General features: G+C 35.0%; 2 protein-coding genes and 1 long non-coding RNA gene across 4 annotated transcripts; all 3 read left to right on the top strand.

Annotated features, from left to right (window-relative positions):
• Positions 1-314: 314 nt before the first annotated feature.
• Positions 315-8,233, top strand: LOC105120923 (subtilisin-like protease). Its single transcript, XM_011019349.1, has 12 exons — positions 315-429; positions 602-723; positions 1,199-1,416; positions 2,433-2,577; positions 2,695-3,089; positions 3,358-3,453; positions 3,547-3,619; positions 4,190-4,475; positions 5,447-5,772; positions 5,950-6,217; positions 6,642-6,923; positions 7,584-8,233. Exons 3-12 carry the CDS (start codon positions 1,241-1,243, stop codon positions 7,988-7,990), a joined length of 2,454 nt encoding a protein of 817 aa, XP_011017651.1. The 5' UTR covers positions 315-429; positions 602-723; positions 1,199-1,240; the 3' UTR covers positions 7,991-8,233.
• A 1,250-nt stretch (positions 8,234-9,483) lies between these two features.
• LOC105120922 (uncharacterized) lies at positions 9,484-13,050 on the top strand. Of its 2 annotated transcripts, none has more exons than XM_011019346.1 (7): positions 9,484-9,586; positions 10,031-10,121; positions 10,412-10,531; positions 10,625-10,703; positions 11,186-11,272; positions 11,925-11,987; positions 12,733-13,050. In XM_011019346.1, the coding sequence occupies exons 2-7, from the start codon at positions 10,066-10,068 to the stop codon at positions 12,811-12,813; spliced, it is 486 nt and encodes a 161-aa protein (XP_011017648.1). In that variant the 5' UTR covers positions 9,484-9,586; positions 10,031-10,065; the 3' UTR covers positions 12,814-13,050. The 2 variants fall into 2 exon arrangements, with proteins under 2 accessions (XP_011017648.1, XP_011017650.1); XM_011019348.1 differs by lacking the exon at positions 12,733-13,050 and adding an exon at positions 12,527-12,635.
• On the top strand, positions 11,299-11,918 carry LOC105120921 (uncharacterized). Its single transcript, XR_841443.1, has 3 exons — positions 11,299-11,369; positions 11,427-11,714; positions 11,835-11,918. It is a non-coding gene; the product is annotated as an uncharacterized LOC105120921 (long non-coding RNA).
• Positions 13,051-13,660: the final 610 nt, after the last annotated feature.

The raw sequence follows: 13,660 nt of genomic DNA, 5'->3' as shown, positions 1-13,660 counted from the left end.
AATAATCATAATTTTCTTATTTTAAAAATATATAGTTTTTTTAATTAAAGGTATAAAAATTGACCAGAAAATAACTTAACTATTAAAAAAATAAATTCTTGCATCATTTTATCATTAGGATTTGGGATAAGTAATGTTTTTTTACTAGAAGAAATTCTTGTGATATAGTATTACTTAATTTAATAATAAGTGTATGCGCCAGCCCATCATCTTCGGTCCTTTGTCTGTAAATCACTGATCTCTCTTTATTATTATTAATTAATTAATTAATAATATATAAAAAACCTGACAACCTCGCTCTCTCTTGAGTCTTTACTCTCACGCTCTCTCTCTTCCTCTTTGCTTAGGCCTTACACAGACTCTCTATTTCTTCTTTCATTTGCTAAAGAATGCAAATGCAAATGGCAATGACCAGCAGCGACTAAAGCTGTACTTGCTTTTGCTATATGAATGTGAAGTTATTTGCTTTTCTTCTTTTTTTGTGAGTAAAGATATCGACTTTTTGGGTTATTTTATTTGATGGGATCTTTCTTTAGTGCCCCAGGAAATGTAGATTCTTTGCTTGTTTAAGTTCTTGATAGATTTGATTTTCTTTCTGCAGATTTAGTTGCTGAAGCTTGCTTTATCTGGTTTGGTTTTGTGTGTTGTGGTTAATGTAAGTAGAGAGAGAGACAGCTGGCTGTTATTGTACTTTGAGCAGATCAGCTTCCTCCCCTATATTTGGTAAGTGATATCAGTTAATGTTTAGTTTGGTGGTTGATTCGTTAGTGTTCAAGCTTGTAACTTACCACCTGGGGCTATCAAGAACTGATGATTTCATTCTTTGGAACTCTAGCCTGTCTTATTTTAGAGGTGGTTTGTGCAACTAATCTGATATCTTACAGAAAGTGTTTTACTTTTCTTTGTTTTTTTTAATGGGGGGTTTTCTGTGATTTTTTAGCACTATTTTTTTGAGTTTAAAGTTCTTGGAAGTGGTTGAGATTTGGGTTGTTTTTAACTAACTAACTAAATAACTATTTAATTAAGCGTTTTGATGGGGAAAATTTATTATACTTATTAAGTACTATTTTATTTTCTTTGGTCAAAAAAAGAAAAAAGAGAAACTGGGTTGTCATGAATTTTTTTTTTTATAAAGATTTTAAGTTTAATGTGTTACAATATGGAGCTGACTGTTTTTTGACTGTGATGGATGGTGCAGGTATTGTGGGAGATAACAGAAGTTGGCACTTGGTTAGTGAAAATGAGGGTGGTGGAGTTTTGGTGTACAATTCTTGTCTTATTTGCTTTGTTGATAAATGGGAAAGCAGAGGTTTATATTGTGACTATGATGGGAGAGCCTGTCATAAGTTATACAGGAGGCATACCTGGTTTTGAAGCCACTGCGGTGGAATCTGACGAGACGCTTGACGCCACCAGGTAGGTACTTGCAACTTGCAAGTTTCTCTGCTTTTGATTGCTCGTAGCTTTGTTGTACTAATCCTTGATCCTGGCAAATGTGTTTTCTGGTTGAAACATCCTATTCAAATGACTATTTGGAACTTTAATTTAATAGTTGTTTTTCAAATGATCATAATGTGTTAGCTGTGAGCTGTGATTATGTACTTCTTCAAGCTCGCAATTTGATATGGATCATAAAGGTTGACAAGTCATCCCTTTTTACCAGAAGTAGGCTATTAGTAATGAGCACCTTGGAGGAAGGTCAGAATATAAATAAAAGGGCACTGTAAAGGTCCATTCACTTCATGCTCAAAGTTTGATATGGATCATAAAGGTTGATAAATCATACCTCTTCACCGGCAGTAAGCTATTTTTTACTAGAACCTAGGAGGAAAGTCAGTAGAGATAAAGGGCATTGTAAGAGAAAATTATTAGTTGAGCTAGGTTCACCTAATAATCTCTCGCATTGTGAAGGTTGTGTGCTGTGTGTCTTCAGTTCCATGTTTATGTTCTCTTTGCATCTGATTTTCCAATCATTGACCTTCCCTTTACCATCAGCCAATGTTGGTAGACTATAACTGCTTTGGGATTTTAGTGTAAATCTTACAGGGTTGTATGACCCATTTGAATTACTGCTCGGTAGCATTAATCAACCACGGGTTGTGGTTGTTAGCCATGCATGCATGTCTAGTTATCCAGTCTAGCATTTGACCCTGGACTCTTTTGAACAGATTATTTGAGGTTATTCTAACAGCAACCTTGCACTCTGACATGAAATCTTATTCAAGTGTTTCTCATTCTTCATTTGGTGTTTCATGCACCTTATTCCTTCAAATCTGATTTAGGTTCTTCGTTGTTTTCCCCTCTTTCGTTGTATAACCTTGCTTCACGATTTTTTTAGATAAAAGACTGATACCATGATTGATGATGGAATAGATAGAATTGGTTCAAACTGTTTTGCTCCACTCATTCACTCTCTTTGTACCATTTTTCAGTCAATTGGTCACATCCTATGCCCAGCACCTTGAACAGAAACATGATATACTTCTTGATTCACTGTTTGACCGTGGGACCTACAAGAAACTCTACAGCTATAAACATCTTATAAATGGCTTTGCAGTTCATATTTCCCCTGAGCAGGTGAAACCATGAATTACTACTCTTTTTGTACCTCTGTCTCTAATGATATTCTGAAATAATGATTTATTATTTTTCTTTCTATTTTTATATCCTCACGTTGTTCCAATATATTAGTAGGCAGAATCCCTGAGGCGTACCGCTGATGTGAAATCTGTGGAGAGAGATTGGAAGGTGAGGAGACTTACAACGCACACCCCACAGTTTCTGGGGCTTCCAACAGGGGTTTGGCCAACAGGGGGTGGCTTTGATAGGGCTGGAGAAGACATTATAATAGGATTTGTAGACTCGGGAATTTTTCCACGCCATCCAAGCTTTGGATCTCACAATGCAGACCCATACGGGCCTCTTCCAAAATACAGAGGGAAATGTGAAGTTGATCCTGATACCAAGAGAGAATTCTGTAACGGAAAGATTATCGGGGCCCAGCATTTTGCTGAAGCTGCAATTGCCGCTGGGGCATTCAATCCTTCCATTGATTTTGCTTCTCCCATGGATGGAGATGGGCATGGAAGGTTAGAACCTATGCCATCTATATATGCAATTTCTATCCAAAAAATGCGGTACCATTTAATCCTTAATTTTGTTTTCTATCAGACTGGAGTTTTAATTTGTTATTATTGCTTGCATGACAAGGTCAATTTAATGGTTTCACAAAATAAATTTTGAGTGCATGTGAAAGAAAAAAACAACTATTTTCATTGGCACCAAGAGAAAAAGAATTGTATTAAACAAATTCAATCTAATGCTACTTCCTTTGTTTTTTCTGTAACTGCGTTCCAGTCACACAGCAGCTATTGCAGCTGGAAATAATGGTATTCCGGTGAGAATTCACGGCCATGAATTTGGGAAAGCAAGTGGGATGGCTCCCCGTGCTAGGTGAGCATAAGAACAGCTTATTGATCATATTCCCTTTGAATCTTAATATCATGCCCTTTCTTTGATGTGACATTCAATCTTGTTTTTGACCAGGATTGCTGTGTACAAGGCACTCTATAGGCTTTTTGGAGGCTTCATTGCAGATGTGGTAGCTGCTATTGATCAGGTGTGTGCTCATATGGTTGCTAACAACCATAACAGATTTGAGGATGGTGTTGCACAACTTGTCATCTTCTTATATGCTTAAGTCTTGTTGTTACAATATAATCAACACCTTCAACCCTATTTGGGATTGCGGCCCAAACATAGGTTGGCCAAAATTCAATTTTTTTTGCTTAAAATTATTATTATTATTTTAATGTTTTCGGATCATTTTGATACGCTAATATAAAAAATGAGTTTAAAAAGTGAAAATAAATAAATTATTTTTGCATTTCTAAGCGATAAGCAACCGCTACTACTCTCAAACACCCCCTCAGAGTATGGAGATCTAATAGGCCCTTTTATGGCTATATACTATGAGTGATCTGAGGCTATTTACAAAGAAAAGGTTTCCCTCCTCTCTTTTTTGATGCTAGAAAAATCTTCTTAATTGTATCTCCATGCTAAACTGAGTACAAAACATGTGACACACCTGCCCTGGATTTGTTATTCACTATTGAAATAAAATGAAATATATTTTTGATGGCTATCCCTTCATTGAACAAATTCAACCTGTGAAAACTTTTGTGAATAGGCTGTTCATGATGGAGTGGATATACTCAGCCTCTCGGTGGGTCCAAATAGTCCTCCAGCAACCACGACGACAACATATTTGAACCCTTTTGATGCTACACTTCTTGGAGCTGTGAAAGCAGGTGTATTTGTTGCACAGGCAGCTGGAAATGGTGGTCCTTTTCCAAAAACTTTGGTTTCATATAGCCCCTGGATAACATCCGTGGCTGCTGCAATTGATGACCGGAGATACAAGAACCATCTGTTCCTTGGAAATGGCAAAATTTTACCTGGAATCGGTTTGTCACGTAAGTTTTACCTACTTGAGCTTTTGGTTTTTCTAATTTGATAGCCTTTGGGAAGAGATACTGCATACTGTGGGGTACTGTTCAACAGCAGGTTAGAAAGAATGTCGATGCAAAAAGTAAATGTGGCAACTTTAAAGTTTCTCAACCTATTCTATTCATATTGTATTTGTTAGGAAGATTGATTAGAATAGCACGCTTGTCCTTTGTTAAAGTGGATTAAGCAGTAATTTCATGTTTTCACCCCCCCCCCCCCACATCCCCTTGTTTTTCTTGTTTTTTCTAGTGGCTTCATTTTCCTTTTGTTTTTGGCTTTACCTTGACATGCTGATATTTTCAAGACTATGGTTGAATTTTTCTATAGCTCCATGTAAGAACCAAATGGTACCCCCTTTTCTATTGGAATCAAGTGTGAAAATGAATCTCTGGGATATTGCAAACGACCAAAGACAGTGCACCATAAATATGACTTCATTTAGTCATTCTAATTGCTTATAATCTTTGGATCTACCTAGGGAGTAAAAAATGATTCATGTCTTTATCTATTGTTCTACAAGCTGAAATTTAGCTTTGGCAGTCTAGAAGCAAACTGGAAATCTTCTGAAGTGTCTGTTTTGTCATATTCTAGTCTCTAGGAGTGAGTGGATTTCATGACCAACTTTAGAGACATGCTGTTGATGAACTAAAATATTTTAAATATTCCCAAATCCTGATATGCTTGCCCACATTTGAGCAGTTTTTGCTGACTCAAATTCAGAAGAGTGTATTTGTTGAACACATGCCCTTATTTAGGCCAACAATTTCCCATCATAAAATTCATGAATTTTGTTATTTGTTTGTAAGAAATCTCAGTCCGGTTCCTTAATTTATAGCTATTTATTTAAGAAAGTTCTTGCTTGTAATTGCATAGCAACTTTGATTATCCACCAGTATCTTGATTCTAACTGTGAAATGGGTGTAATGGTTTTCTGCAGCTTGTACACATCCAAATCGAACATATAACTTGGTTGCTGCAAATGATGTACTGCTTGATTCTTCAGTGATGAAGTACAGTCCTTCAGACTGCCAAAGACCAGAAGTATTGAACAAGAACTTGGTGGAGGGGAACATTCTTCTTTGTGGTTATTCCTTTAATTTTGTTGTTGGTACCGCATCTATCAAGAAAGTCTCAGAAACAGCCAAGAGTCTTGGTGCAATTGGATTTGTTCTTGCTGTGGAAAATGTTTCTCCTGGAACGAAGTTTGATCCAGTCCCTGTTAATATTCCTGGGATTTTAATCACAGATGTGAAAAAATCAATGGTAACTTCTCACTCATTTATCTTAAATTTTTTATTTTCATATTTCCTTTGTCTTGTTATATTCCTGTATATCTTCATGGTCGTCTCCTCCACCCTCCTAAATCACACAGAAAGTTTTGGCAGTTGTGTTGGATTCTTTAGTAATTTGAGTTGGTGCTTGAGCATCATGTCATTACAGGATCTTATAGACTATTACAACACCTCTACACTAAGAGATTGGACTGGAAGAGTGAAGAGTTTCAATGGTACAGGAAGTATTGGGAATGGCTTGGAGCCTATTCTCCATAAATCAGCACCACAAGTAGCATTATTCTCTGCTCGAGGGCCCAACATAAAAGATTTTAGATTCCAAGATGCTGATCTTCTCAAACCAGATATCTTGGCTCCTGGATCTCTCATATGGGCTGCTTGGTCTCCTAATGGAACAGATGAGCCAAATTATGTTGGTAAGTGAGATAGTAGCTCTTTTTTTTTTTTTCCCTGAACACAAGTAGTTCAAATTCAGAATCTCATTAAGGCAATAATCTTTAGTTTCGCATCACATTTTCTTTGTCTAGAAGAGCAACCTATTCAAGGAACTTTGTATAACTTCTTGGGAGTGAGGAGGCAATTGGAGTGTTTAGAGTCTCTTGACTTAAATTTTATCTGGGATCTGGGTCATTTAAAAGGAGGGTTTTAAAGTCGTGCAATATTTTATTTCTCAGTTGTGTTAAAGGAAGTAGATGTTCAATGCAGTTGAAAAAACATATTTATTTTTATCATAAAAATTTGAAAGAGAACATGGAGCTTCATGGAGGAGAAAAAGGAGATACTGTTGTACTCCTTGGAATTGATATATCTGCATCCTAAGCATCTATTAACTTTGAGCAGGAGAAGGATTTGCCATGATATCTGGAACTAGCATGGCAGCGCCACATATAGCAGGGATAGCTGCTCTTGTAAAGCAGAAGCACCCTCATTGGAGTCCTGCTGCCATCAAATCAGCCTTAATGACAACATCAACAAATCTGGACAGAGCAGGAAGGCCTCTTCAAGCACAGCAATATTCTGAAACTGAAGCCATGAAGCTGGTCATGGCGACACCCTTTGATTATGGGAGTGGTCATGTTAACCCAAGGGCTGCTCTGGACCCTGGACTCATATTTGAGGCAGGTATGATACTCGCACGTGACATGCTTGGAGTGGTTGATTGCATCGAAGTTATTGATAATTTAGTTTCATAATGTGGAGTCCTTCAAAGTGACCTAGTGGATTAAATTTGAATGTTCTTGGCTGCTTGTCCAAGTAGATTTGGTGCAATAAAACCTAGTAATTAGCAAAGAAACTAAAGCCATAATTTTGCAGTGGATTTTTTAGCAGATCTGTACTGTAAAATTTGAGTCATTGGCCAAAGATAAAAAGCCATGGTCTCTGTTGTATATGGCTTCATCTGCGTGTTAAGCAATAATGCCAGAAAACAGAAAGGCAGTATCCATATATAGCTAATAATTTTGGGGGTTGTAAAGGGTTATGATGTCAAAACAGAAACTAGAAGGAAACATAACAAAAGATCTTGGAGGAGACTATGTTAATGATCCAATGAGCAAAGAACTTGAATGTTCTTTGCAACCTGCCATATTAGCGAACCCTAGCAGACTGTACCTGAATCATTTTTTTTCCCATGCCTTACAAGTGTAGTACAATGAGGGCAGACACATTATGGTTTCCAGCCGAAGTTATAAGCATCTGTCAGTTTAATTTGGTGCATATATAGTTATAACCAAAGCCTGAAATGTCTTCGTGGCTTCATTTTTTTAACTTGTGTTATTGCAGGTTATGAGGATTACTTGGGTTTCTTGTGCACGACTCCTGGCATCGATGTCCATGAGATACGTAACTACACTAACACACCATGCAACTACAGTATGGGTCATCCATGGAATCTCAACACCCCATCAATCACTGTTTCCCATCTAGTGAAAACGCAAACAGTGACTCGCAGAGTCACAAATGTTGCGGAGGAAGAAACCTATGTGATCACAGCCAGAATGCAACCAGCTGTTGCCATTGAAGCCAATCCTCCAGCCATGACTCTGAGACCCGGTGCATCACGGAAGTTCACGGTGAGTCTCACTGTTCGTTCGGTAACTGGAACATACAGTTTCGGAGAAATTTTGATGAAAGGCAGCAGGGGTCACAAAGTAAGGATCCCAGTAGTAGCAATGGGATTTTGGCGATAGAACAGGGTTGGTTTGTCATCTAAATTAAGGTTAATGGTTATAATATTCTTTGTAACATGTGGTAATAAGATACAAGGCTAGGTATATTTGTTCGAAATATATACGTGGAATAGCTGTAAAGATAACCAGTGCATGGAAGACACTCCCTAGTTTCTTCCCATCATAAGTTTTGCTAATTTGTTTAGTAATTTAATAAAATGCTTATGATTTATGTATTAAGATACATATTTTCTTTTTCATGTATTATGATTTCTGTATTAGGGCAGTTTTTTCTGTTAATTGTGTTTCAAAACTTGATTTTGTTGAGGTTAAAATAATTATTTATTTTGTATTTAGAAATTTATCTTATAATAGTTTAAATTAAATATATTTTTAAAGATATAATTTTTAAAAACCATAACTAAAGATATTTATTAATTTCTTTTTAAACAGCAACCGGAAAATCTATTTTATTGCCAAGCACATTATAAGAACCTGTTTGGATAAATTATTTAGTATTGAGGTAGTGTATATTCTTTTATCTAATTGCTTTTCATGTCAGGTTAATTTCCTGAGGTCGATCATGTAATAATCTTTTTGCTTGTGAAATTGGTCACCAACACATTGAAATTATCTCTGAAAATGAGATAATTATTTTTACACGAGTGTAGCAGTTGTGTTTGGCTCTAATTATTTGCAATTAACTGGACTATATATATATTAAGTCAAAATAAATAAAAACCTCATAATTTCTTCTAATTTCAGTACGAATGACTCTGATACAAGGTAGCTGCAGCATTCCCCTATCTCATATTATTCCTCACCCCTCACCATAAAAGAAGAAATAATCCCACAAGACATGTTCTTAGCAAGGTTGTCTAATTCTATCCGAGAACTGATTCAGAAAAAAAAAAAAAACCCGAGTTATTGGTCATTAAGTTAATTGTTTTTATTAAAACATTAATGTTTTGTTTCCTTTTGTCTTTTGAATTAAATCAAACGGATTTGGACTGTGTTTGATCGCCTCAATCAATTTAATTAAGAATATGGTCGGACTAACCAGGTTTATTAAATCATTATCTTATTCAATTCAACTAAAAATTAAGTTAATAAACCCAGGTTTAACTGTCATGATTTTTAGAGTGACAGGTCGATAAAGCATAATTTCTTGATAATTTCAGACGAAAAGACCCAATTGAGAAATATAAGATTCAATGAAGATAAAATTAATCTTATAAGGATGAAATTGAGAATAAAATAATACAATAAGATCTAAAAACGAGTTTTCCCAGACCATAAACACACAAGTTACACTCTCTCTAACATAAGATTCAATGAAGATAAAATTAATCTTATAAGGATGAAATTGAGAATAAAATAATACAATAAGATCTAAAAACGAGTTTTCCCAGACCATAAACACACAAGTTACACTCTCTCTAACATAAGATTCAATGAAGATAAAATTAATCTTATAAGGATGAAATTGAGAATAAAATAATACAATAAGATCTAAAAACGAGTTTTCCAGACCATAAACACACAAGTTACACTCTCTCTAACAATCATCCGCGTGCGCGCTCCTTCACTGGCAGCGCCGGCCCTCTCATTTTAACGGTCAGATGAAACAGCCTCTCTCTCTCTCGTTGGGTTCCTCTCTTTCCGTTCAAAATATTTTCTTGAAGCATTTTTCGAACAAAATAATAGAAAACTTGTTTGTCCATTGAATTCTTTAATGGAGTTCGATGTGCGCAGAGATTGTTAATAAAATGCACGCTACCTGTTCGATAAAATGTCTCAAAGAATATTTTTTTGTTTTTTCTCCCTGTCGTGTATTGTCTGATTCTTGTTTGTTAAAATGTAAAAAAAAAAAATTCTTTTTTAATTTGATTTCTAATTCTCTACAAGGGAAACTCTTTCCGCATTTTTTTTTAGAGGTTCTTTGCTTGAATGCAAATCTTGAATGTATATTGGGCTGCCTTTGTATCTTCTCTAGATTGCTATGTTGAAGAGAGACCCTGTTACACTGAATAACAAGAAATATATGTTTTCCCTGTGCAGTACAATTGAAAGGTGTGTTCTTTTCAATCCATCAAATGGAGGAGAAATCATTTTTGGATAGAATGCTTGGTCATCTACGAGAAACATGCAAGTAAGAATTATTATTGTCAATATAAATCCTTTCCTTGTAAAATGTTTTAATGCAGTACAGTTTGTATCACTTTCTCGCTTCTAGTGATTGAGTTCTGTTGTATTGCCTTTTTTTTCTACTGTGTGATCAATTTCTTTTACTGTGATTCAATTTAAGACCCCCTAATTATAAATTTGTCTTTCAAATGTTTATAGATTCATTTAAGAAGCTGGCTTGTTTCTTTCTTTAATAACTTTAGTAAAGGGGCATCTTATCTTTTCTTTGTTTGTCTTTTTTATTTGAAATTTAAGGTACTATACTGGGTATCCTAAAGATCTTGGGCCATCACGGGTTATTCACTTTACATCAGAGCGTGAGTTTGTCCAACTTCTTCACCAAGGCTATCCGGTGGTTGTTGCTTTTACCATCAGGTGACCAGGAAGTGAATGGCCACCTGCTATGTTGCTTCCTTAATCATCATAATATGATGTCATTTCTCTGACTACGCATCTTTGATAATGCAGAGGCAATTACACCAAACACCTAGACCGTGTTCTTGAGGAAGCTGCTGCTGAGTTTTATCCACATGTAAAAGTTTTGCGTGTAAGTTGTTTCTGTTGAATGAGTTCATCTTGTAATGTATTAAAGGAATTCTTATTTCTCACATCATTGGAATTACAAAACCTGATATGGTTTTATCTTTGTTTTCTTAATAAATGAGTGATAGATTATGGCCTTAAATTAAGGTTGTATTTGAAATAAATTTTTGACATAGAAACCCAAGGAATTGGATCCTTTTTGGATGAGCTTTCCTAAGTGAGCACCCAAAATGGGTTTCATTTGGAAGCTTGTGAAGAAAGCCACCAAATGCCAGAGTAAAATTTAGACTTCTGATGATAGGAAGCCCATTTTGTGTGTGCATCATATGCTACAAATTTTTCTCGGTACTGCTTCTGCATGTTTAGAGCCATGTGTACAGGGTCAGGGCATATCTTTTATAATTTTACTAGTTTCATTGTTACCATCTACAGCATATTTAGCATCCTTAAAATTTTGATCATGATTTTTGATGTCGGTGTTTCCAGGTTGAATGTCCAAAATATCCTGGCTTTTGTATAACACGGCAGAGGAAGGAATATCCATTCATTGAAATATTCCATAGCCCAGAACAAGTAATATATTCTTCTCTACCAATTTCTTTGTTCAAGGTCTTCATGTCACTATGCCATATCTATGTCACGTACCATTAACCAGTTGTAGAAGATGAAGGTTGTTTCTCATGTTATTAAGATTGTCTAATAAGTGCTTAAGTTGTAGAAGACAAAGGTTGTTTCTCATGTTATTAAGAGCGGTGGGTGATTGTCTAATAAGTGCTTAAGTTTAGAACTCGGTAGAATCTTTCTTTCATTTAGCTTACAAATTTTACTGCAAGATCAGATACAGAAATAATGTTGGTGTCTTCTAGCGTTGGCATATAGGTTTTCTAATGAAAGGCTTTTTTGGTTACTTGGGGCTGGTGGTTGCTTGGCAGCCTTGCTCAGACAAGATAAAAATAAAAAATAAAAAATAAAAAATAAAGCAAATGGCAAGCGAAGGGCATCTGCTGTTTTCTTGGTATGGTGAAATGAGCTTTTTGGATACGGAATAATTTTGTACTATTTTTTTATTTGATCCAATCCTTTTGTGCCTCAAACAACAAATAGTAGATGGATCAGATTGCCCTGCATGTTTCAGGTGTCATTTGGGAAATTGATACTACCAGCATGCTCTATTGACATTGCTATTCAGAGCTGCTTAACAATTATAATGGTTCTCCTGGTGCAGGCAGCTAACCAGGGAAGGGTTGCTGATCCAAATATCACAAAATACTCTGTGAAGGTTCTACCTGTGAGTACTGGATCTTGCTTGTCTTTCACAGGGTTGATAATTTGACTAGTACTCATCATAGATTCTCTTTCCGCTCTTTCATGCTCTTCCAGAATAACAGTCACAGAATGTTCACAAATTTGTATGATTTGTTTGTTGGAAACGATTTGCTATTAAACATGGGTATCTTGACTGTCATAGGTAGATGAAACTGTGTTGTTTTGCTTAGTTGATTGCATCTGCATGATAGTTTTATGGTCATGATTTTGTTAAGAAATTTTAAATAAGCTACGACAAAACAGATTAAGAAATTATGGAGTTGTATATTACTATTGCAAAATGCTAGTAAATCATTTATATTTTTTGAAGATGATTGGAATTTCAAATCTTTTCATAAAAAGGCTGCTCATGGATATATAATTCCTGTACCCCATTTTTTAACTGAGAATGGTAACTGAATGTTCATTTTACCATTAGCAAGGTAAAGTAATGTATATTACAATGATCCCGATGTCATTGCGGCAAGCAGCTAGTCTAAGGCTTCATTTGTTTTTTTGCAGCCAACTGCGCAGTTGGCCACAAAAACAAACAAGCAGCTAGACTAAGGCTTCATTTGTTTTTGCGGCCAACTGTGCGGTTGGCCACAAAGAAAAACAGGCTCTAAATCAGAATTCAGCATTCAATGAAGTTCTATTGAAACAATGTCTTTTCCTTGTGTGCCATTGATGGCAATATCTAACTTATTCTTGTATCTCTACTTGTCCAGTTCAACTATGACCAGAGTGCTTATGGATTCAGAGAATTTTTCAAGCGCCATGGCATACGATCGTCACCAGATCCAAAGTAAAAGGACTGTCAGAAAAGTACTTGGTATGTAATATATGGTTTAATTAAGAACCACCTCTTGTTAAAAAAATATAATATGGCTGATAAGCATTATTAGTTAAAGATTAGTGCCTTGTATATGGTTCAAGTGAATTTTATCATGTTCTAAAGTTCATGCCCACTCGAACTCATTTACTGTGAATGAAGTTTGAAACATGTATCGTATTTTGTTTCAAAAAATGCTTTCTTTTCAAATTTTGCAAATTATTCCTAAAGTGAATACGAAGAGGAATGTATAATCTAAAGCTTCTAATTCAATTGTCATTTAGTGACTGCTTAGAAAAATTGAGTTATAGATTGGTTTTCAAAGTGTTATTTACTTTAAAATATATTATAATAATATTTTTTTAAAATATTTTTAATATCAAATCTAAAAATGTACAAAAAAATTAATTGAAAGTTAAAAAAATTAATTTTTTTGAAAAGCACTGTATCATCAAACATGATTTTATAATTATAGCAAAAAAAAAGGAAAAAAAAAGAAGAGAGTAAGAGTCAATGCAAAGAAAAGACAGCTATTCAAATCAAGAGTCGTCTATGTCATGTTACAGACGAAAATGATTTAAGTTATATATGAGTATAAATACTATGTATTAAATAATAATTTCTAAATGCTAGATTACAAGAACTAAGTTCTAATTAACTCTTCTTTATTCCATGTTACACTACAGATGAATGTTTTTTCCTAGTTTGCAATTCTTGAATTCAAATAAAACTAATTTCTTTTTTTTATTGCACTAATAACTTTTAAATAAAGTATTAATCATTCTCGAAAAATCATATAGAAAATTAGTCTATAGTCTAACATA

Source organism: Populus euphratica, unplaced genomic scaffold (assembly GCF_000495115.2).
Source record: "Populus euphratica unplaced genomic scaffold, PopEup_1.0 scaffold31.1, whole genome shotgun sequence".
Taxonomy (NCBI): Eukaryota; Viridiplantae; Streptophyta; class Magnoliopsida; order Malpighiales; family Salicaceae; genus Populus; species Populus euphratica.
Note: the sequence above shows the minus strand (reverse complement) of the source record. Positions and strands in the feature narration are given on the sequence as shown.